At 30.9% G+C, this 23052-nt stretch overlaps 3 protein-coding genes across 4 annotated transcripts; 2 read left to right on the top strand and 1 right to left on the bottom strand.

Annotated features, from left to right (window-relative positions):
• Nucleotides 1-1869: 1869 nt before the first annotated feature.
• LOC112766440 (calcineurin B-like protein 3) lies at nt 1870-5893 on the top strand. Its single transcript, XM_025812341.3, has 10 exons — nt 1870-2289; nt 3488-3553; nt 3634-3794; nt 4091-4173; nt 4421-4480; nt 4591-4699; nt 4844-4896; nt 4987-5067; nt 5178-5290; nt 5609-5893. The coding sequence occupies exons 3-10, from the start codon at nt 3671-3673 to the stop codon at nt 5664-5666; spliced, it is 681 nt and encodes a 226-aa protein (XP_025668126.1). The 5' UTR covers nt 1870-2289; nt 3488-3553; nt 3634-3670; the 3' UTR covers nt 5667-5893.
• Nucleotides 5894-7424: 1531 nt separating this feature from the next.
• Nucleotides 7425-10585, bottom strand: LOC112766436 (heat shock cognate protein 80). The gene is made up of 3 exons (XM_025812329.2): nt 10184-10585; nt 9537-9678; nt 7425-9437 (listed from the first exon to the last, which is right to left on the bottom strand). Exons 1-3 carry the CDS (start codon nt 10304-10306, stop codon nt 7603-7605), a joined length of 2100 nt encoding a protein of 699 aa, XP_025668114.1. The 5' UTR covers nt 10307-10585; the 3' UTR covers nt 7425-7602.
• A 1-nt stretch (nt 10586) lies between these two features.
• LOC112766439 (protein transport protein SFT2) lies at nt 10587-13500 on the top strand. Of its 2 annotated transcripts, XM_072223070.1 has the most exons (5): nt 10715-10900; nt 10984-11279; nt 12241-12508; nt 12624-12728; nt 13026-13500. In XM_072223070.1, exons 2-5 carry the CDS (start codon nt 11080-11082, stop codon nt 13134-13136), a joined length of 684 nt encoding a protein of 227 aa, XP_072079171.1. In that variant the 5' UTR covers nt 10715-10900; nt 10984-11079; the 3' UTR covers nt 13137-13500. The 2 variants fall into 2 exon arrangements, with proteins under 2 accessions (XP_025668125.1, XP_072079171.1); XM_025812340.3 differs by having other exon boundaries at nt 10587-11279.
• Nucleotides 13501-23052: the final 9552 nt, after the last annotated feature.

Here is a 23052-nt window from a genome sequence, read left to right as displayed (position 1 = left end):
AGTATACCTTTGACTGCTAGTTGGGCTTGGCCCATTTCGTTTGGATTCAAATTTCCTTCTTTTTTTCTTAATACAAATTTGAGATCATTAAAAAAGAATTTAGTAAACCAATTTAAGATGGTTCAGTGGTTAACTCATTTGTCTGCTTAGCTAACGACAGACCTTTAAACGGAGTTAAGATTCGCGACGAATTAGTCTTTCACCTTTAAATAAAAATGAATCTATTTTTGAAGCAAAATTCAATCAAATGCTAATCTAAAGCATGATCCACTCTTCCAAGGAAAAAAAAGGGATCTATTCTTTGAAGTAAGATCCAATTTTTTTTTTTTTTTGAACTTGTCATTTATCAATATTTTAGAGTCATAAAGATGTATTTTTATTGATTAATTTTTGAGAATATAAATCATGATACAAAACAATTATCATTTAGTTGTTAAAAATTATATCTAAAATTTATAGTTTAAAAGTTCTAAATTCAGCCTTTAACAACAATCCTTTTAAAAGGTACCTTATGATCAGAAATAATCCTAAATCTGAACAAATAGATGATGTTTTTCATAGTCACCTTCCTTCAATCCTTCTCTTGGGACTGGCTTCTCAATTATTGAAGCAAACCAAAATGATTAAAAAAAGGTACCATAATGATCAGAAATAGTCCTAAATCTCAACAAATTCACCAATAACTTGATAATGACCTTAGTAGGACACACTAAAATAGGTTAAGGTCTTTATTAATTATTGTCTTCCCATCCAAAAAAGGAACCATAACTACATATCATTTTGCTTTTTCTTTCTTTCATTATGGTCAAACTTATTAATAACTCTCAATTCCTACATATATTCCCCATTTCTAAGGTTATGATTTTAAACCATGAAGTAGTAGGATTTTTTTTTTTTTTTTTTTTTTGTGATTTATGTGGTAGGTTTTCTATTTCGCTATGCATATCATTTGCATCAAGTAGTTGTCACCTGCCAGTTGAGTCACACTATCATTTTCTTAACTTGCGTGTTGAAACATTGTTTTAATATAAAAGGTAATTAACAAAGTGGTTTTACTTTTGTGAATAATAATAATAATAATAATAATAATAATAATAATAATAAACAAATGGTTGTTTTAGTGATTAGCTCGTTAGTTTGCTTAAGTAAATATTGAGGTTCGACTCGTCTAGTCTAGTATATGTAACAATTTATTGGTCAGTGACAAACTCTTAAATAGAGTTCCGATCAACAATAAATTAATCATTGACCTAACATACCGAGAGATACTGTAAAACCAATAATAATAATAATAATAATAATAATAATAATAATAATAATAATAATAATAATAATAATAATAAACAACTACTCAGATTATATTTATACAAGTTATTGAAATTAGAAATTATTTTTAACGATATTATAAGAAACAGTGCAACAAAATCAAACACAAAATATTTTGATTAAGTGCTTGTTTGGGGCATTATTTTGATAAAAAAAAGATATTTTTTTAATAAAAAAGATTTTTTTTTAATTTTTTAGTGTATTTGGCAAATTTCGAATAGTAAAAATAAAAATATTAGAAAAATCAGAAAAATATTTTTTTTAGAAGTTGTAATTTTACATCTTTTTTTAAAAGATCATTTTTCTTTTAAAAAATATGTTTTTCATGTGCTAAATAAACAAAAAAATACTTTTATATTGTTATATCCAAACATAATTAATAGATAAAAAGATCTTTTTGTATGAGATATTCAAACATAAAATTACTTTTATTTTTTTATAAGATCTTTTAAAAAAAAATAACTCAAAAAAAGATATTTTTTTAGAAACTCACCCAAACAAACTCTAAATAAAAGATAAAACAGTTTACAAATAATCTTTTATATCTTTCCCCCCGTTTTAACAAAAAAAATTCAAACTCAAAATCTCATTCAAAAGAAAAGAGAAAATCTTATCTCACATACTATTTATTTTGTGTGAGAAAATAGAAAAAAAAAAAAAGATATATATTATTATTATTAGTATTGGAATATTATCTGTCAGATGAGATAGTGAGTTGCATTCCAAGGTGTACTCTTATCTGTCATCATCGTCACCTTCCTCAATCCTCACACAAAAAAAGGATTCATTCGCATTCCATTCTTCCTCTAATTTGTGTCTCTGTTTGTGTTGCAGACACCAAAGCCAAACAGAAACATATTCAGAACGCTTTTTCTCTTTTCCCCACGCTTTATAACTCTATTCCCCACACTTTTTTCTTCTAAGCTTCTCTCTAATTCGCCGATCGATCATCTTGCCTCCAAGGTGAGAACTTTCCCCATACCCACTTCACCTTTTTCGTTCTATTAGCTCTGGAATCATAGAACGTAACTGATTTTCATGAATTTTGACGTCGGGTTCTCGAGATTTTCTTAAATTTCCCATCTTTTTGTTCCTTCGCGTCGGTTTCTCTATTCTGTATGTAGATCCGTGAGTTCATTTACCTTTCATACGTGTTTGTGTTTCGGAATTTTTGCCTTGAATTCTCATAATTTAACCTCCTTGAATTTTGCGAATTTCAAATAATTATTCTTTTTTTTTTTTAATTCACGGGCTAGATTCAGTTTTGATTTTGGAGTTGCTATACTGTGATTCTGACATGTTTTGTGTGTGATGAAGCTAGATTGGGGAGGGAGAGAGGGGGTGGGGGGGACCATGGATCCGTGCTTTAACTCATTGGAAAAGTCAATTTCATAGATCAGTGGCGCTTGGCTGGATGAGAGTGATTTTTTGGTTTGTGGCTTTGTGAATTTGTGTTAGATATTAATGGTACTTAATTTGTTGGTTGAGCTACTTTAGTACAAGGATTAAGTGTGTTTCAGGCCTCAAGTTTCAGGTTCTCTGTTTGTTGTAGTAAGTGTTAGTTATGAGTTTTGATTGCAATTAGGATTCACCAAGTGGAATCTAGGGGCCTTTTACAAACGTTTGGAACGATTTAAGGAGTTTGAGGCTGTTGCAGGTTTAGAAGATGAATGGTTCTACTTCAGTTTTGGATTTTCTATTGAAAACTAGCTTAATTTTGCAGGCTTTTGGTATCTGACAATCTAACCTGAAGCTTTATTTAGTTGCATGCATGAGTTCCATTGTAGGGTTTGGAAGTTATTTATTATTCTACACATGTTGCTGGTCTTCTTTCTTTTCTCTTCACTATAGTATTAGTTCTAAACTTAAGTTTTCACCCGTTTTGTGCTGTAATTCCTGACTTTAATATGTATGTATGTATGTACATGTGTGGATTTGAGAAAACTCCCCTTGCAGTGCAAAATGTGATTGATTGCATGTGGTTGGAAGAAAGTAATACATAACTTTCGATCATTGAGAGTGATGTAATTAGTAATTTGAAATTATGTTTTAATCCAAGTTAGAGCACAGATCTTTTTTTTGGGGGGCGTTTTGTCTTTAATTATTTTCTCTATAGGTTTTTTTTTCTTGTAATTCTGAAATTGGAATATATTGTTCCCAGTGGTTCCTCCAAATTAAGATATCTTGGCATTTGGATTGATTAGCTGAAGTTGGAAATGGTTAAAAGGTTAGCTGGCCCTACACCCACCAATGATTTCATTAGGAAAGAACTAAATTAAATATCTAATTGATTTCTTTTTGGAACAGTTATGGAGTATTTTGATTTACAACTTGGAGAGATATCATGTTGCAGTGCATAGAGGGATTGAGGCATCTATTTGCTCCTCTTTTACGGTGTTGTGACCTTGATATATATAAACAGTCAAGAGGCCTTGAAGATCCTGAACTCCTTGCGAGGGAAACAGTGTGTATGCATCAAACTTACTATGTGATTCGGATACATTTACTGTTACTTCTGTGTTGTTATGAATGAATCTTTGGTTTGGATACACATGCTTCTAAAATCTAGTATCTTGATTTATTCCCTTTAGACTTTGAAAATATTTGATTGGAATTGATGAACAAAAAAAGAAATGAAACCACACAGATGATATTTATATCTAATTTGTTTCTGTTTTCTAATATATGTCATGCTACTACTTGTGAATGGATGCACATTGCTTGAACCAGTGATAACTAACTATTTTTCTGCAACTGTATGCAGTTAGCGTAAGTGAAATCGAAGCACTTTATGAGCTCTTTAAAAAGATCAGCAGTGCCGTGATTGATGATGGGCTGATTAACAAGGTTAGATTTCTCTCTCATCTGATGACTTGTGCCTTGCACATACGATTATGTCAATGACCTTCTATACCTATACCTTTTATGAAAGAAAAAAAATGTTTTACTTGTCATTCTATACGAAACCATGAATTCCATTGTTCGCCTAGGTCTTTTTTATCCCATCATAAGGGATTTACCATTAAAATATCTACCAGATGTTATACTTAATTGCATTTTCCCCATAACATTAATACATATATATCATTTGCAGGAAGAGTTCCAATTGGCATTATTCAAGACGAATAAAAAAGAGAGTTTATTTGCTGATCGGGTATTGCTTACTTCTTTTCATTTGTTTCTAACTTCTTAAACCAATATCTGTTTCCTTGATCTGATTATGGTTAGTATCTCGTATGAGCTTCTCAATCTGTTCTCTCTTAGGTATTTGATTTGTTTGACACAAAGCACAATGGGATACTTGGTTTCGAAGAGTTTGCTCGTGCTCTCTCAGTTTTCCATCCAAATGCCCCTATCGATGATAAGATTGAATGTATGTTGTTTGAAATTGTTATTCGTCATTTTAGGACCGAATTTTTTATCACTCGTCTTTTTGAATTAAGGATGATGCAAGATTTGAACCAATCCTTTCATTTTTAACAAACGAAAACTAAAACTGTATTATCTATTGTTTCAGTTTCCTTTCAATTGTATGATCTCAAGCAGCAGGGTTTCATTGAAAGGCAAGAGGTAATAGCCTTCTTAGATTTGATAAATTAAAGATTTTGATCCTTATTTGGGACAATCATGATTTTAATATGCTTTTCTTTTCCTCTAAAGGTGAAGCAAATGGTAGTTGCTACACTTGCCGAATCTGGCATGAACCTATCGGATGATGTTATAGAGAGTATAATCGACAAGGTGCGACCCTCATGTCCAACTCTCTTTTTTGCTTTCATTTTACTTTGTTCTTTTATTTTTTGGTCTCAAGTCACTCCATTTAACACTAAATTTTGGATGAATGTCTTCAGACTTTTGAGGAAGCTGACACAAAGCATGACGGCAAGATCGACAAAGAGGAGTGGAGAAGCCTTGTTTTGCGCCATCCATCGCTTCTGAAAAACATGACCCTTCAATATCTCAAGTAATTTTCTAACTTATGATCTCTCAACTTCCTAGTTCCTAGGAATCTAAAATTGAAGAAGACCATGGCATTGGTATAAAATAAAATGTACAAAGAAAAATAATGGCAATTAGGAAAGAAAGTTTGTTATTGATCACTAAAACCCTTTTAAAGTTTCTTAGTATGTGTTGAGAACAATATAATGACATAAAATTGAATTTGCTGAGAACTTTCTTGAACAGGATACGAATTAATTTATTTACAATCATATAAATGAAATTATGAAAAAAAGATGTATTGTTTTACAATGATGATTATTTTGGTTTGTATGATGAGCAGGGATATCACCACAACATTCCCAAGCTTTGTGTTCCATTCACAAGTAGATGATACCTGAGTCTTCAAAGCAAAAGCATTCATCATCACATGGACACTTTCTGTCTTTCTCCTACGGTTTCTCACCTCTTGTGTAAAAAATGGACATGTCAGAGAGATTTGCTTCATTATTATGCCTTTGAAGAAGATAATTTTGTTTTGTTGATTCATATTCAGCTGTTTTTTATATTTTGGTGATGTTAAACTCTCAAATTTGATTTATTTATTTATTGCTTGAAATTTTCCACACCATTTTTTCCCATTACATAAATTAGTGATGTGCTGTGCACATGTATTAGGTCCTGGAAAATCTATTACCACGTTCTTTGACCCGTAGTTTTTCCAAATTCTCAAGATATTCAAATAAATGAACCAAGGGGTTGCATTGTTAAGAGATGAAATTTTCAAATATGTAAAATGCAAATCTCATCCATAAATACTCCTTATTAAGTAAAAATATTGTACATGTAAAATTATTATATTTTATATTAATAATTTAGATTTAGAATTTAAAATTACTGTTTAGAATTAAAAATTAGGATCTAAAGCTTAAAATTTTAGGATTTAGAAAATATTTAAGGTTTTGGATTTAATGTCTTTTTTGAAACACATCAGCATTTGCCAAAATGTAATATTGTTGGTAAACTGTCTAAAGTTCTTTTATTTTGTTATGATTTTCACTTGTTTTTTACTTTGTTATGATTTTCACTTATTTTTTCACCAAAAATAGAGACTCAAACACGCAATTTCTTAAATGACTATCCAAAACTATGCCATTTGAGTTATAACTCATTTGTTATGATTTTCACTTACTAGTGCCTTTATCGACATATATTACACTCTGTTTTCAAGTTCAATAAAATTTTTCCTGATTCACTTAATCCGTTCAAACTACACCAGTTTCTCTAAACCTCACTTTAACAAGTTAATAGTATGTTTCTTCCCCCACCAAAATTTTAAGTTCCCAAAGGAGAAGGTAATTAGATTCAATATAGCACCTAATCTGTCGGCGTTAGGAAATCAAATACGTTAGAAACAATCCATTTGTTCTCATTTTAATGCAACATAATGTATGAATTAGTTAATTACAAGGTATTATACAACGTGTAATTTTATTTTGCAAGTTCCAGACGTCACTTGTAAAGATACTAGTTCAAGATCCAAAGTATTCAGTAAGAAGAAAATTTTCATACATATAGATTATGTCTAGAGAAGGCACCACTAAATTAAACTACCATGTCATAAAAAAAAAAAACTTATACGAAAAGAAAAACATTCAAAGTTTAAATATTTAACATATTTATTATAGTTTACTAAAAATTAAAAACTTCTATAAATAGTAACTAAACCCTCTTTTTAGAGAAAAGGACAAATAGATCCCTGACCTTTTGTCCTGTAAACATTTTTGTCCCTGACCATTGAAAAATAGTTTTAAGTCCCTAACCTTCACAAAACTTAGACGGTACGGATGCATTTGGACAGATCAGTCCCTGACGGAAGCATTTGGACGGAGGGACTGATCCGTCCAAAGTCAGAGACTTAAAAGTATTTTTCAATGGTCAAGGATGAAAATATCCGCGGACCAAAAGGTCAATGACTTATTTGTCCTTTTCTCCTCTTTTTATGAATAGAAGTTAGAACAGGCTTATGGCACCTCCTTCAGTTGTAATTATTTTGAACAAAATACCATAGCTAAAGATTAAAAAAGAAACCGAGGATGCAAATTGAAATTTAAGGTCATTCAGGTAAACGAAGCAATAATAGAATAGAGCCCAAAAACTTGACGAAAGGATTACCATATACTGCTAGGTGTTCAAGAGCACCAAAAGGAAAAAAGTTCCAAGACTTGCACCTAATTCGTCGACAATCAAACTTAAAAAAGAACTTAACAGTAAAACCAAAAGAGAGTTCCAGAATTCCTCTATAATAATCTAGAAAGTAAATTGCGTAAGCGAGATTTAATCAACCTCCTCCATCTTGCTACCTTCGGCATCAGCATCAACGTCTTCAAGGGGAGGCATGTCTGCATCTGCATCACCAGCATCCTCGTCAATGCTGAGTCCAAGCTTGAGCATCCTGTGAATCCTGTTCCCAAATGTGTTGGGGTCGTCAAGGCTGAACCCTGATGTTAGCAAAGCGGTCTCAAACAGCAACAGGACAAGATCCTTCACGGACTTGTCATTCTTGTCAGCATCTGCTCTCTTCCTCAACTCTTCCATGATTGGGTTCTCAGGGTTGATCTCCATCGTCTTCTTGCTCGACATATAACCTGCCATGCTGCTATCCCTCAATGCCTGCGCTTTCATGATTCTTTCCATGTTTGCGGTCCAACCATATTCACCAGTGACAAGACAGCAAGGGGAATCAACAACACGGTCGGAGACTATTACTTTCTCAACCTTGTCACCCAACACATCCTTGATCACCTTGCACAGACCATCGAATTTCTCCTTCAGTTCTTCCTTTCTCTTCTTTTCATCTTCACTCTCATCAAGTTTCAAACCTTCCTTGGTAGCAGAGACCAGCTTCTTACCCTCAAATTCCTTGAGCTGACCAACTGCGTATTCATCAATGGCATCAACCATGTATAGCACCTCATACCCCTTCTTCTTGAGCTTTTCCAGGAATGGTGAATTCTCAACAGCTTTCTTGCTTTCACCTGTGATGTAGTAGATGTCATTCTGTCCTTCCTTCATCCTGGTCACATAGTCCTTGAGGCTGGTCATCTCATCACCACTCTTAGTTGAATGGTACCTGAGCAATTCAGCCAGCTTTGTCTTGTTCTGGGAATCCTCATGGATGCCAAGCTTCAAGTTCTTTGAGAAAGCCTCATAGAACTTGTTATAGTCCTCCTTGTTCTCAGCAATCTCAAAGAAGAGCTCAATGCACTTCTTTACAAGGTTCTTTCTGATGACCTTAAGGATCTTGTTCTGCTGAAGCGTTTCTCTGGAGATGTTTAGTGGAAGATCCTCAGAATCCACAATACCCTTAACAAAGCTAAGATATTCAGGAATCAACTCCTCGCAGTTGTCCATGATGAAGACACGCCGGACATAGAGCTTGATGTTGTTAGGCTTCTTCCTTGTATCGAAGAGGTCAAATGGTGCCCTCTTAGGTACAAAGAGGATAGCCTTAAACTCAAGCTGACCCTCAACAGAGAAGTGCTTCACATTCAAATGCTCTTCCCAGTCATTGGTGAGACTCTTGTAGAATGCAGCATACTCCTCCTTTGTGATCTCCTCAGGCTTCCTCATCCAAATAGGCTTCTGCTTGTTCACCAAAGACCACTCATGTGAGACTTCTTTAATTTTCTTCTTTTTCTTTTCCTTCTCCTCCTTTTCTTCGTCTAAATCCTCAACTTTACCCTCCTCTTCCTTCTTCTCTTCCTCGTCCTCATCATCTGATATCTCCTTCTCAGTAGTCTTCTCAATCCAAAGAGAGATTGGGTAGCTGATAAATTCAGAATGCTTCTTAATCAAATCCTTCAACCGGCGCTCCTCAAGGTACTCAAGCTGATCCTCCTTGAGGTGGAGAGTAATCTTGGTTCCCCTACCAAGATTCTCACCAGATGTATCCCTTGTTACAGTGAATGAACCACCAGCTTGAGATTCCCACACGTACTGCTCATCATCGTTATGCTTTGTAGTAACAATAACCTTCTCAGCCACCAAATAAGCAGAGTAGAACCCAACACCAAACTGTCCAATCATGCTCACATCGGCACCAGCAGCCAAGGCTTCCATGAATTCCTTGGTCCCGGACCTTGCAATCGTACCCAAGTTGTTCACCAAATCTGTGAAACGCAAAGCAGAGAACCATTAGAGAATATTGATTAGCCTACAGTGCAACACATGTAAATTCACCTTAACTGAAAAATTTTCTGATATCTTACCAGCCTTGGTCATGCCAATGCCACTGTCAATGATTGTTAATGTGTTGTTAGTCTTGTCAGGAACAATGTGAATAAACAACTCAGGTTGAGCATCGAGCTTGCTCTTGTCCGTCAAGCTCTCAAATCGGATCTTATCCAAAGCCTACATTATAACAATTAAAAAATTGTAAGACACGGATCAATTCCACATTATACAACAAATTGACCCTATATATGAACCTTCAAGCCTAATCGCCCAATTTCAAAACAGATTGAAAAAACAATGGTCACAGTAGAAAACTAAATGAAAACGGCTTCCTAAACAGTAACCCTAACAAACTACCACAACATGAATTATAATACTCAGCAACAATAGCTTTTCAGCTAATAGGTAACCTGATACTAAAATAGAAATGACAATAAAACAACATAAAATCATTTCAAAAGAAAAAAAAAAGTCAAGCAGATCTTCGTCGAGATTCATCAACAAGCAAATTCACCGATAAACATATAAGATATTCAATCTCAACTACAATAGCGTGAAAACGTAACCATCGAAAACACTACACGGTAATCATAATCATAATTCAAATTAGAAAATAAAACTAGATCTTGCTCAAGAGCTAACGAGAAAAGGTAAAATGAAAGCAAATGAGACAAAAGCTTACATCAGAAGAATTGCTGATGAGCTCACGAAGGAAGATCTCCTTGTTGCTGTAGAAAGTGTTGATGATGAGACTTAGGAGCTGGTTGATCTCAGCCTGGAAGGCAAACGTCTCAGTCTCCGCCATTGGAACTTCGAAGAGGAGAGAAAAGTGAAAGAAGAGTTAGGGTTTTGAGAGAATAAGCAAACGAAGAAAGCGTTGTTGCAGAGAAAGAGTGAGGGAGTGAGGGAACGTATAAGAAGGGTTAGCGTAAGGGGTTCTAGATCCTTCTATTTTTCTAAATAATCCGAATTATACGGACCCTACAACCACAACTACACGTGTGGGCCCAATTTTATTTTGGGAGCTACGTTCGCAACCGTCGACTTGGTCTTTCTTTAATTCCAGCCGTTCGTTCAATTGTTTATTTTTGGTTACTCTGATATTTTCATTTTATAATTTTTCTTTTAGAAATTTCTAGATTTTCAGTTTAAATTGAAAATCCTTTACCTTTATTATTTCTTTTCACATAATTTTACTGTTTAGTTTAATTTTCTTTTTGAAAACCAGCTTATGATAATTAGTAGATTAATTCACTCTTTAGACTTTATACTCTAAATCTTCTCTCTGACTCTATCCCTTTTTGGATAGAGATAGTGGAAGATTATGAGTATTCATCCATCATCATCCTTTGAAAATTCATAGAATTAGAAGGCACCAAAAATGGAAAAAAAAAAAAAGGTGAGCTATATTTTTGAATTTTCTATTTCATCGTTAATAGTAGAATTTTAGACTTTAAATGGAAGACTCATTATGAATTGTAGCTACCTCCCATCGAAAACAAATAGAATGCTATATTATTAGTTCATAGTTGGATCTGGATTTGGATTTTGGATTCGGATTCGGATCCACAACGGAAAATGGAGGGCTGGTTCTCTTCGCGGACTGCAACTGATGACCAGCTCAAAACGGCGTCGTCTTCTTCGTCGTCGTCCTCTCTGCTAGCCGATTGGAATTCCTATGCTTCCTCTCAGTCTCAGTCGCAAGGTATCATCGCATCCTTCGATCTCGAATCTGCCGTTCGATCCGCTAACGACACCGTTTCCGGCACCTTCAACGTGTAAGATTCATCATTTTTGCTTCTTACTTCTTTCTAATCATTACTCGCTAGCTCGCTCGCTTAATCAACCAGTTTCATTCTATGCTTCACGCGATCTGCCTTCTTCGTTTGTTTTTGGATATTATCTTACTTAATTAAGATCGAAAGCTGGAGCCTGTTCAAATAGAAGAAGCTATGTTGATTTAGCTTCCTTTGAGTTTGAACCTAAAGGTGGTATCATTGCAGCTGACTCCCGTTGGAAATGAACAAAAGCTTCTGAGGAAGAACTTATTAGGGTTTCAAGGCTGGTTTCATTAATTATTAGTAGTAGCAGCACTAGTTTCTGGGATTAAAAATGTATTTAGGATTAAGACATTTTATGAGATTAGTAAACTTGCATAATGATTCTGGCAGACTTGTGATTGTGAGCTTGCCTGTGATCCCACAAAATCCAACAACTTCAAACTCCAAGGGGCTTTGGCTTGTAAAATCGTGTCAACTTACACCGAATACGATGATTTTGACAAACATTATTTGCTATGTATCTGATATAAAAATCATAAATATTTTTCTTCTGGCATGTGTATAATCAGTATCAGTATATACTGTTACTTGTTAGTATAGAAGAGGTTGAGAATTGGTGTTAGTAACCCTTTCCTTATCCTCATGCAAATGTAGTATAATGATTCTAAATTCTAATGCAATTTTATGTGGAAAAACACTCTGTTCTTTTCTGCTTTATCTGATTGTAGTAGAGAAGTCATCGTTTACTTTCTTTTAAGCTTCTCTGCTTGCAGTATAATTTGATATGGGTAGGTAGAATTTTGACTAAAATGTTTTCTTTTAGTGGATGTCTGAATCGTGGTGAAAGATCATGTTGGACAGAAGCCTTCTATAACTCAAATTGCAAAATATTATCTACTTTTGCCTGAGCTATATGTTCTCATGTTGTTAACTGATTTGTCCCTAATATCTTGTTTAGGGTTTCTAAAGGTGTGAGAGACATACCTGGCAACCTCCAGTCCGCCACTAGTAGTCTTCCCTCAGGGAAAGCATTGGTGTATTTTAGTTTGTTTCTGGCGTCAGGGGTCTTCTTTGTTTTCATCGCGTTCACCTTGTTCCTTCCTATGATGGTGGTTATGCCCCAAAAGTTTGCCATATGCTTTACTCTAGGGTGTGGATTTATTATTGGATCATTCTTTGCTCTCAAAGGTCCAAAGAATCAGCTCGCTCACATGTTTTCCAAGGAGGTAACTAACCAGAATTTTGTCATGTTTTTGTTCATGGTGGCAATATAACTTTTACCTATCATTATAACATTCTCTGGGTGCTTTGGTTTGACACATCCTTTTTGTTTCATTTCAGAGGCTCCCTTTTACCCTGGGTTTTATATGCAGTATGTTTGGTACCATATATGTATCAATGGTGCTACACAGCTACATCCTTTCTGTTGTGTTCTCTGTGATACAGGTATCGTTTTTTCGTGTCCTTAAGATGCTTCTTTGTGCATGCTTCATCCTGTGTTATCATTAGCATTTGATGTGGATTTGAAGTTTGTGCAAAGGTTTCTGGACATAGTCTTGGATTTGCAATAACTTTCCCTCCCATACGACAACCAACATAAATTTAAGAGATCCTATTTACACTTATGGGCCTTGCCGAAAATTGTGTTCCCTAAACATTTTTGTGTATAGTAGTAATTTGTTGTTTCTTCTTTCTGAAATAGTCTATCTTGCGTTGAAATAGATATTTTGATTATACTTGCAGGTTCTCTCACTTGGATATTATTGTATATCATATTTTCCTGGTGGTTCTGCTGGAATGAGATTCCTAACTTCTTCCCTTACCTCCCGAATTTCTGCATGCTTTGGGAGTTGATTTCTCTTTGTTAATGGTGGATGAGATCATTTCATATCCATGTCAATATTTCAGCTGAAGCTCTGAACTGGCTCAAGAATATTGCTAAGTTGAAGCATCATTCAACTCCTCTAAGCAATGTGTGTTGCAACTTCTGAATGAAAATTTCGATTTAAGGAAGTCCATTGCATTCTGCATGTTTCTTTCCTTCGGCCAAGTGTAGAAAATAGCTTTTGTCAAATGAGATCTATTCTTTGAACATTTATTTCTTCTCTTTTGCACATTTATCATTTTCTGTTTATTAACTGTCACATAATCGTCTGTAAGCTAAACTATTTTGCTAAATGTTTTATAATACCGTGCCATTTTGTGTGTTCTGGAATCAGCTACGAATCTTTCAACTAACAAAGCTTTTAATGTTGTTTCCATGTAAACACTTGGAAAAGAGGCTGAATAATTTTGTAATGATTTTTTTTTTTTTCTTTTGTTGCCCACGGTATCTCTTAGTCCATCCTGCCAAAGACTAATCTGTAGTGTATTTGAGTTCTATTTAAAGATCTGTTGTTAGCTAATGGGTTGTTGCATGCGAGAGCGGGATTCAAAATGTGGGACATGAACTAGTTTCTTAAACGGGTATAAAATAAAAAGTTGGATCCTAACGAAGTCTCTTTCTTTCACTTTCCAAAAACAAAAAACGAACACTCTTTCATGAGGCCCATAAACAAAACCAAACGCTCTCTATGGCCCAAGGAATGAATAATCGCAATTGCTCTTCATAATTCCTATGCTAATGTCAATCAAATTCTAAGATTAAGTCTCGGGCTTACTTCTTATGCCCATCAATATTAAAAAATATTTCTAGTATTATATTCCCCATGAAGCAAAACATTAAACCTAAGTAACATAAACTTCACGAGTTTGGAATTTTTTTACCCGGCAATATTATCCTATTACATTCTAGTAATGAGGGATTACCAAATAGTATTGAAGACTAATTGGCACTAGATTAATACATTAGGGACTAATACTAGTGTACTTTATTCATTTCTAAAGTACAAAAGAAGCAGAAAGCCTTGGGTATTATGACCCATGAAATTTATTAGACAATGGTCAAAGTAATATAATCTGGGTAAAAAAAAAATGACTTCTTTTTAGAGTAAAGTATCGTTTTTATTCTTAACGTTTGGGGTAAGTTTTAAAGTTGTCCCTAACGTTTCAATCGTCCTATTTAAGTCCCTAACGTTTTAAAATTGATTCAATGTTGTCATGCCGTTAGGGATCCGTTAACAGAATTGACAGCGGGACAAAATTGAGACGATTTTAAAACGTTAGGGACTTAAATAGGACGAAAACGTTGGGGACAAAAATGATACATAGAAATAAATTTTAATTTTATCCTTTAATAATATCAATTTTTTACTATACATAGTATTCAATTATTTTTTAATCACATCTAAGTAAATTACATTTAATCATATTACTTTCATTTTAAATAAATTAATTTTTTTATAATTTTACTCTTAAAGATTTTTAGTTATCATGAAATGTTTGTAGAATGACTAGTATATAAACTTGCCGAAAAGAAAAAATAATATATATACAATAAAATATATATTATACATTTGTCTCTAATGTATCAAAATTCTTTAAAGTTATAAAAAAATAAATTTATTTAAAATGAAAGTAATGTGATTAAGTGTAATTTATTTAGATGTAATTAAAAAATAATTGAATATTATGTACAGTAAAAAATTAATATTATTGAAAGATAAAATTAAATTAAAATTTATTTTTATGTATGGTTTTTGTCCCTAACGATTTCGTCCTATTTAAGAACTTAATATTTCAAAATCGTCTCAATTTTGGCCCACCGTCAATTCTGTTAACGGATCCCTAACGGCAGGATAACATTGAGTCAATTTTGAAACGTTAGGGACTTAAATAGAACGATTGAAATGTTAGGGACAACTTTAGAATTTATCCCAAACGTTAGGACAAAAACGATACTTTACTCCTTCTTTTTAATAGTACAATGATCAATTTGCCACCCATAATTACCCCTCTAATAATTTATAGCATTGGAAAGTGACTTAAGAACAGAACCCCTTAACTTAAGGATAGAGTTGGACTGCAATGATGTGATCATATATATAATGATTTGACCATTTTAATATGAAGAGTATTTATGATAGAGTTAAAGCCATGCATGCATGCATGAGGTGTCATCAATAGTCATTTATAGAGTCATGTTATTTTCAAACACTAAATATAAATCCATAAACTCATATCTTTGTACTATACAACATGATATGATTAATTAATATTTATCTCTTTTTATAATAAATAGGGTATTGAGAGGCATATATGGCATGGAATAGGGAAACCAATGCCAAAAAGCCGAAATTGAGTGCATCACTTTGCAAGGTTTGAAAATGAATACAAACAAAAGCTAAATTATATAATGAATTTGTCACTCAAGGGACTCACTCATTGAGACTTGAGAGGATATAGCATTGTCTATATATATAATAAGTATATATACGTTCTCATTGAATTTTCTCATGTTGTAGCTGGTAAATCTCATTTATAGAGCATAATTACATGCTAATAATTATTTGATAATAGTGATTTGTTTTTGTTAGATGTATAATTTTTGTTTGTCTTCTCTTATTAATTTAATTTTTTTTAAAAAAAATTTATAATATAATATCAAAAATTCTATGATTAAAAAATTTAAAATTTAATCTTTTTTAAATAGTGTAATTAAGACAAAAGAGAAATAACTCCTAGCAAATTTTTACACAATTAAAAAGAATCCTTACATAAAGATATATTAAATATATAATTATTTGTGTATCTCTTTCGTCCGTTTAAATTTTTAAAATAATTAAAATGTGTCAGTTATATATCATTTTTCTCCTGAACATGAACTAAAAACGTATACTTTTTTAGTGTGGACAAACATATAAATTATGAAATCTAATTTACGTGAGAATAAATTTCATATCCTATCTAACAATCATATATCAGTCTGACTGTGTTTGTTTTCGAGAATAGGATATGACAAGACACTGAGAATAGAACAGGACAAGACACTGATGAATAGAAATACAAAATTTTATGTTCTTGTATTCTGTTTGGTGATAAACTAGAACAAATTATGAAAATCTAATTTATTCTCATTTTTTTCATTCAAAAAATTTGAGATGAAAAATATAATAATAAAAAATACAATTATGAAAAATTAACAAAAATAATGAAAGAAAAAATAAAAAATAAGTTGTGTCCTTTGGTAGTGTCTTCGTGTCATTCCTGTCAGGATTGACATAAAATACACTAATTAAGTGTCTCTGAACACATTGTCTCTGTCCATATCTCTTCTGCCAAACACAATTTTATGTCTCTATATTCCTATTTCAGTATCATGTCTCTGTAAACAAATGCAGCCTATACAGAAGATATAGAACAAGTGTCCAGAACATTTTTTTTTCTCAATATAATCACATAATTTTATCCTAATTAATATACCATTTATTGGGTTTGGTTCTTTTCGACCTAGCCACATACAGCTAGTCTTATCTCTATGATTATGGAAGCAATGACAAGTTTGAAGAGACTGGGCAAATAATTAGAAAGAAACAAAGACTTTAATTGTTTGTAATAGAGAAGGTTTTGTCATATTAATATTATTGATCATAGGATCTAGACTTAAGACTAGTAGTCCATCCCATACGTGTGAATTTGGGAAGTGTATCTTGGGATCTTGGCCATTCATTTATGATTCTAATTTCAATTCACAATGCATGATGCATGTCAATTAACAAATCTTGTGTTGGGTTCCATCAATGATCAATGTGTGTATTAATTATTGGGATTCAAAAGTCCAATTGATGTACATCGAATTCACAACTTTGCTGACTTTATTGCACGTGTGCCATGCATTAAGGACAAAAGTTCAGATAGTAACACAATTACTTGTTAATTATAAAGGACCCCATTCCTTTCCTTCTAGGCTCCATCCTCAATGCAAAATTATATCATTATGGCAGCGTTTGATGGAGAGACAGTGATGGAAAAACTGAGATTGAGAGATAGATTAAGAGATAAAAATTGAAATAAATTTTAGTATTCTGTTTGGTATAAAATGGGAGACAGAAATTGAAATAAGAATAAAATTTTAATTTAATTTGTACAAAGAGTAAAATTGAAATTAATTAATTGAAATAAGGATATTTTAGGTATAAAATGTTATTAAAGTTTCAGTCTCCATCTCTAAAAATTTTAGTTTCCTGTATTCTCACTTTTTGAAAGTACTGAAATACTAAAATTTTAAAGACACAGATAAAAACTTTAATACCAGTCTCTAAACCAACAAACATAATATTGAGTCTCAGTCTCTCAATCTTCGGTCTCAATACCTTAAAACAAACGCCACCTAAATATCTATGATTTAGTTTTGAAGATTAGACTTAATTGTTTGTATAATATAATCTCATAACCACTAAAAGGCTACTATCAACATCAAAATTGGAGAAAATTAAATGTAAGCAATCATAACTCATAATTAATTAGCTGTGGAGGTAGTCAATTAGATTGGATAAAAGAGTAGTTATCTCTATTATTGTTATGGTCTAGTATATATTTTAATTGGATTCGAATTATCGATCTTCTTTACGGATACGTATTATTTTTTTTGAGACATAATTGAGTCGTAAAATACTCAATTCAAATCATAGTATGAATTTACTTGAGATTCATCTCGTATCTAATAAAATATATATACTATATAAATATAAATATAAGGTGAAATATCTATTTTATTATATTTTTTATAATTCTTATATCTCATGTAGACGACATCTAAATTGAGCGTTGGAATTTTTATTGCAAGTATTGTTTCATCTTGCTCGTGAATTATTATTGTTGACTGAAATTTTCGTTTTTTGATGATTAATTTTTATTAAATTCAGGTTATTAGTTAGTCAGATTAATTACTATGGTATATTATTAAATTTTTTTCATGTTGAAGAATTGATGGATATATTCATAATTTAATATATTAGACATTTTTGAACCACTAATGTACTAATTAATAAACTCTTAAAACAACATATTTTAAAATAAAGGTTTAATTATTCTGTTAGTCTTTATAGTTTTGTAAAATTTTTAATTAGGCCCTATACGTTTTTTTAATTGGATCTCTGCACCAATTTTTTTTTTTTTAAATTAGGTCTCTTTTAATAATAATTGGCTTAATTGTATAGAGACCCAACTAAAAAGAAAAAATTGGTGCAGGAACTCAAATAAAAAAAATATAGAAACTCAATTAAAATAAAAATTGGTGCAAGAACTCAATTAAAAAAAATATATAAGAACTTAATTAAAAATTTTGTAAAACTATAAAAATCCACAAAATAATTAAACCTAAAATAAATATATAAAGAGAGTAGTACATGTTTATATCTTACATCTATTTTTACATACAATAATACTAGAGAACCAACATGGTTTCAGCCAAAAATCAGCCAAATACCTTTGAGTGAATTCAAAATCTCTACGTGAATGTTGTTTATGCTAGGCATTAGGATGTTTCTTTTATTTATAAATTGAATGATTCTGAATCTATTTTCTGATTTATCATGTTTTAGGCATTTGGAGAGGGAAGGATGGTGAAGAGACGAAAGCTAATTGAATTAGTTTCCGTGATTCACATTGCAATAATACTGAACGTTTCTCCTCCTAATTTGAATATGGTAAAATATTTAATAACCAATATTTTAAATCATAAATAAATAAAACTAATTACTATATTTATAATTAATTAAGTTGTTCCATTCTTAGTTGATTTGGAGTTGGTTCATATACTTTTCCTTTTTACATACCTTGAGTGACTCGCTTTCTTGTCATGAAGACATGAACAGTATATAACCTAAAAATCAATACCACCACTAAGTTGTGGCTCAGTGCTAAATCAAAATAGTTAACGACAAAATCATGAATTAATTAATTAGAGGTTCATTATTGTAATTGGAGGTATATGTATAGATAGAGGGTGTGTATTCATTGCCCTACTCTACTAATGTTTGTTCAGAGGTCATCACTCACACATTTTGTGACCACCATAACATTTTCATTAGTCAAATATGGATTTTCCTTGGATCCTGTTCTGATTAATATATATAGAATAATAATAATTGTGAGTTTTGATTTAATTTACTGTAACGACATAGATTCTACATTCAACTAATAAGTATTTATAGTAATTAACAAACACAAAGCAGGGGAAGTAATTAAGGGTTAAAATAATAATCATGGAGGAATTATATGGAAGGAATAATAATATATAAATATATTGAATTTATTATTTGTTGATATCTTATAAGCAAAGCTTCAATTCACTGAGGTTGTTGTTCTCCATTAGCATCATCATCATCATCACATCACTTGTATGTATAAATTAAATTAAGATATATTTTTTAATTAGTGAGTAGTGGTGCTACAGAAAATTATTAATTAATAATCAAGCAATTAATGTTGTTACCTGTATATCACGTGCATGGCACACCCCTATGTGTAATGTGTTCATCAATCATCACTATAAATCCACCAACAAGGCAACAACAAAGTGAGTTTATTTATTTATTTATATATTATTAGGTCCGAAAGAAAATGCTCTTCATATATATAAAAAATATTGTCATTCATAGGAAATGAATTCTTTTATTAAAAATGTTATTATTTAACAATGTTTATAAGTGATAATAATATAAGATAACCCTTTAACATAAATCCTATTATGTCAAGAAAATTTGCACTTTTTTTTGTATGAATAATTATGAGTTTAATAATATATAGGGTAAATTATTTTTTCGATTAATATCAGTTAATTTTTTTTGAAAAAAAAATGAGGATTCAATAAAAATAATTTTACAATAAAAAAATATTGTCTAATATTTTATACACTATTAAAAGTGCTTAATTCGACAACCTATACTATTTTAAAAGTTTTACAAACACATATATATAACTATATATGTAAAATTAAATTACACTTTTATTGTATAGAGAGAGATGAGGTGTATCTATGATTATCCAAGACTACTACTTTTACTACAACAATTTCAGTAGATAGCGGTAGAAATTTTACGACAATTTTATAAAACCACCACAAAACAGCAATCTGCAGTATATATAGTGGCGGTTATTAGTTGAGATTGTAATAAAGACAATATTTAGCAGCGAATTTTTTCAAACCGCCGCTATGTGTCGCTTTTGTTATAGTGTTTGGTTAAAGATGAAGAAATTAATAAAGTGATGGGAAACAAAACCGTATATCTTCTTGTTTTATGCTTTGTCTAATCTTACTTTTATTATTACCATATTCACTGAGTTCTTTTTGCCTTGGTATATATCCAAAAGAAGCTTGTTGTTTTTCATTGCTACAATTGCATTGTTGTGAAGAACAATGACATCATCATGCATGCTAAAAATTTGATGTGTCAATATTTCATAGCATGTCCCAAGGGCCGGATCAAGAAGCTTTTTATTATGAGTTACAAAAGAAGAACATTACAATAAATTGGTAGGGTAAGAATGTGGATAATAATTCTACATATGATTCCCATCCACACACATAGCAATTAGCATAGATCTCTTTTGTCTCATATATAGGGGCCCTTTATATATTTATTATCGTCTTAAATTTGATTCATTATATTCATCTACCGTTATTTTTATCAAGAAATTCAATTAATATTTCCTATTTTTTCCCTATTAATCATATTTTGTTATTATACTAATTAATTATAGAATAAGTATGGACCAATTTTTAATTAGTCAATCAATCAACTTTTTAATAGTAAAATTATTTTCTTAATCCTCATTTTTTGAGAATTTAAAATTAGAATTTAAAATTAACTAATATTAACTAAAAAATTTGTTTTCAAATTAAACTCTTAATTATATCCATGCACCATATATAATTTGCTATCTTGGCAAAAGTAGTTAGAAAAGGTTTATTAAGACCAAGAATATATAATGGGAGTCACTTAGATAAAGATGCTAAAAACGTTTTTTTATAAAGATATTTTTTAATAATTAAAATTTAATACATATAATTAATTAAATCATGTTATTTTTGTTAAAATTAGGTTAAACAAATTGATTTGATCAAAAAATAGTGAATCAAATTTTGAACTGGTCTAAATTAATATTATTTTTTATAGAAAATGACTACAATACCATATTATAGAAAATAACTAAAATACTTCTATTATATATATTAATTTTAAAAATCCTAAATTTTAGTTCTTTATTTTTCTATCGTAGGTTAGGATTTAGAATTTTTAAAATATATATATATATATATAATAAGAGTATTTTAATCCTTCTCTATAATAAGGATATTCTAGTCATTTTTTATAAAAATAATATTAATTTAGACCAGTTCAAGATTTGATTCACCATTTTTTTTGTTAAATCAATTTATCTAACCTAATTTTGATAAAAATAACATAATTTAATTGATTATATATATTAAATTTTAATTACTGAAAAACATCTTTAAAAAATGACGTTTTAAACGTTTTTATCTAAGTGACTCCATATATAATAGGCTACGTAGCTATTTCTAGACCATAAAATTAGATGGAATGTAACTATATATAGTCAAATTCATTGAATCCAAAATTAAATGCATGCATCATGAGCATGCATGTCCTATGCATGTTTACATTGTATTTTTATGATTGAAGGTGAATAGTATAGTGTGGATGTAGATGAAATTTTTCATCTATCTTCTAAATGAGGTAGCTAGTAGATTGGATATATAATTGGAAAAGATTCTAAAAATATATAAGATCATGCAAGATTCATAATATACAGAAAACATTATCATGAAATATCAAGCTAGATATATGGAGTGAGATCTTAAATCAAATCAAAGGGTAATCATCAAGATTCATTGATATATATGGCAGGTGGAGAAAAATGGTGCCCTAAATTTGAGCACCCTGGGGAAAGGTTAGTTGTTATATAATCTTATATAGATTTACATCCAACTCAGTTGGTCGAGTAGTCAGTTTATTCGTCTGCTTAAATATGTGTCGAGAATTTAAATTTCGTCTTGTGCATATAGTAATTCATTGACTAACGGCAAACTCTTATATAAAGTTCAGAACCGAAATGAATTAGTTATTGACTCATTGCCCTATTGAGCTGAAAAATATCATAAACAACAAAAAAAATATAAATTTATATTCAAGTATATATTATTGATAATTTTAATTACTGCTATATATATATGACTAAAAAACATTTTTTTCAATTAAATTCACTAATAAAATAACTAAAACTATCATATATTAAAATAGCTAATTCTTATATCTACAATCTAATTAAAAGTATCACTTTATTCCATTTATCAGTAATTGGTTATTACATTTCTAGTGTTCCATCAATCAAAACAAGCTCAAAAGTCACAGGATAAGAAGAAGGGTCTTAATCTCTTCTCATGATATGATACTACAACAAAATGAACAAATTAACCAACTACTTGATTATTTGTATTATTTTATAATTTGTGTATAGTTCAAATCATTTCCTTTAGACATTAAAGGTAAATATTAAGAATATCTTTATTCACAAATTTTTTCATTAGAAGTTAATGATTTCTACTGTTTGATTTATTCAATAAATTGTTTTTTCACACTTAAATTCTATATCTAAAATTTAAATATATCATAAAGGATACCTTATTCAAAAAGAAGAAAATGGTATCTAACTTCCAAATTTGAAATCTAACATAACCATATGTCACAAAACTATGCCTTTTACTTTCATAACATGAATTAAGAAAGTATTTTAATTTGTTAATCTCATTATTTTCTTGTTCAAAACTTATGACTCATGATGACCACTTTCATTCAATATATATATA

The sequence above is a fragment of the Arachis hypogaea genome, chromosome 17 (genome assembly GCF_003086295.3).
Source record: "Arachis hypogaea cultivar Tifrunner chromosome 17, arahy.Tifrunner.gnm2.J5K5, whole genome shotgun sequence".
NCBI classification, from domain to species: Eukaryota; Viridiplantae; Streptophyta; class Magnoliopsida; order Fabales; family Fabaceae; genus Arachis; species Arachis hypogaea.
The sequence above is the reverse complement of the archived record's forward strand: the minus strand, read 5'-3'. Positions and strand labels throughout refer to the sequence as shown.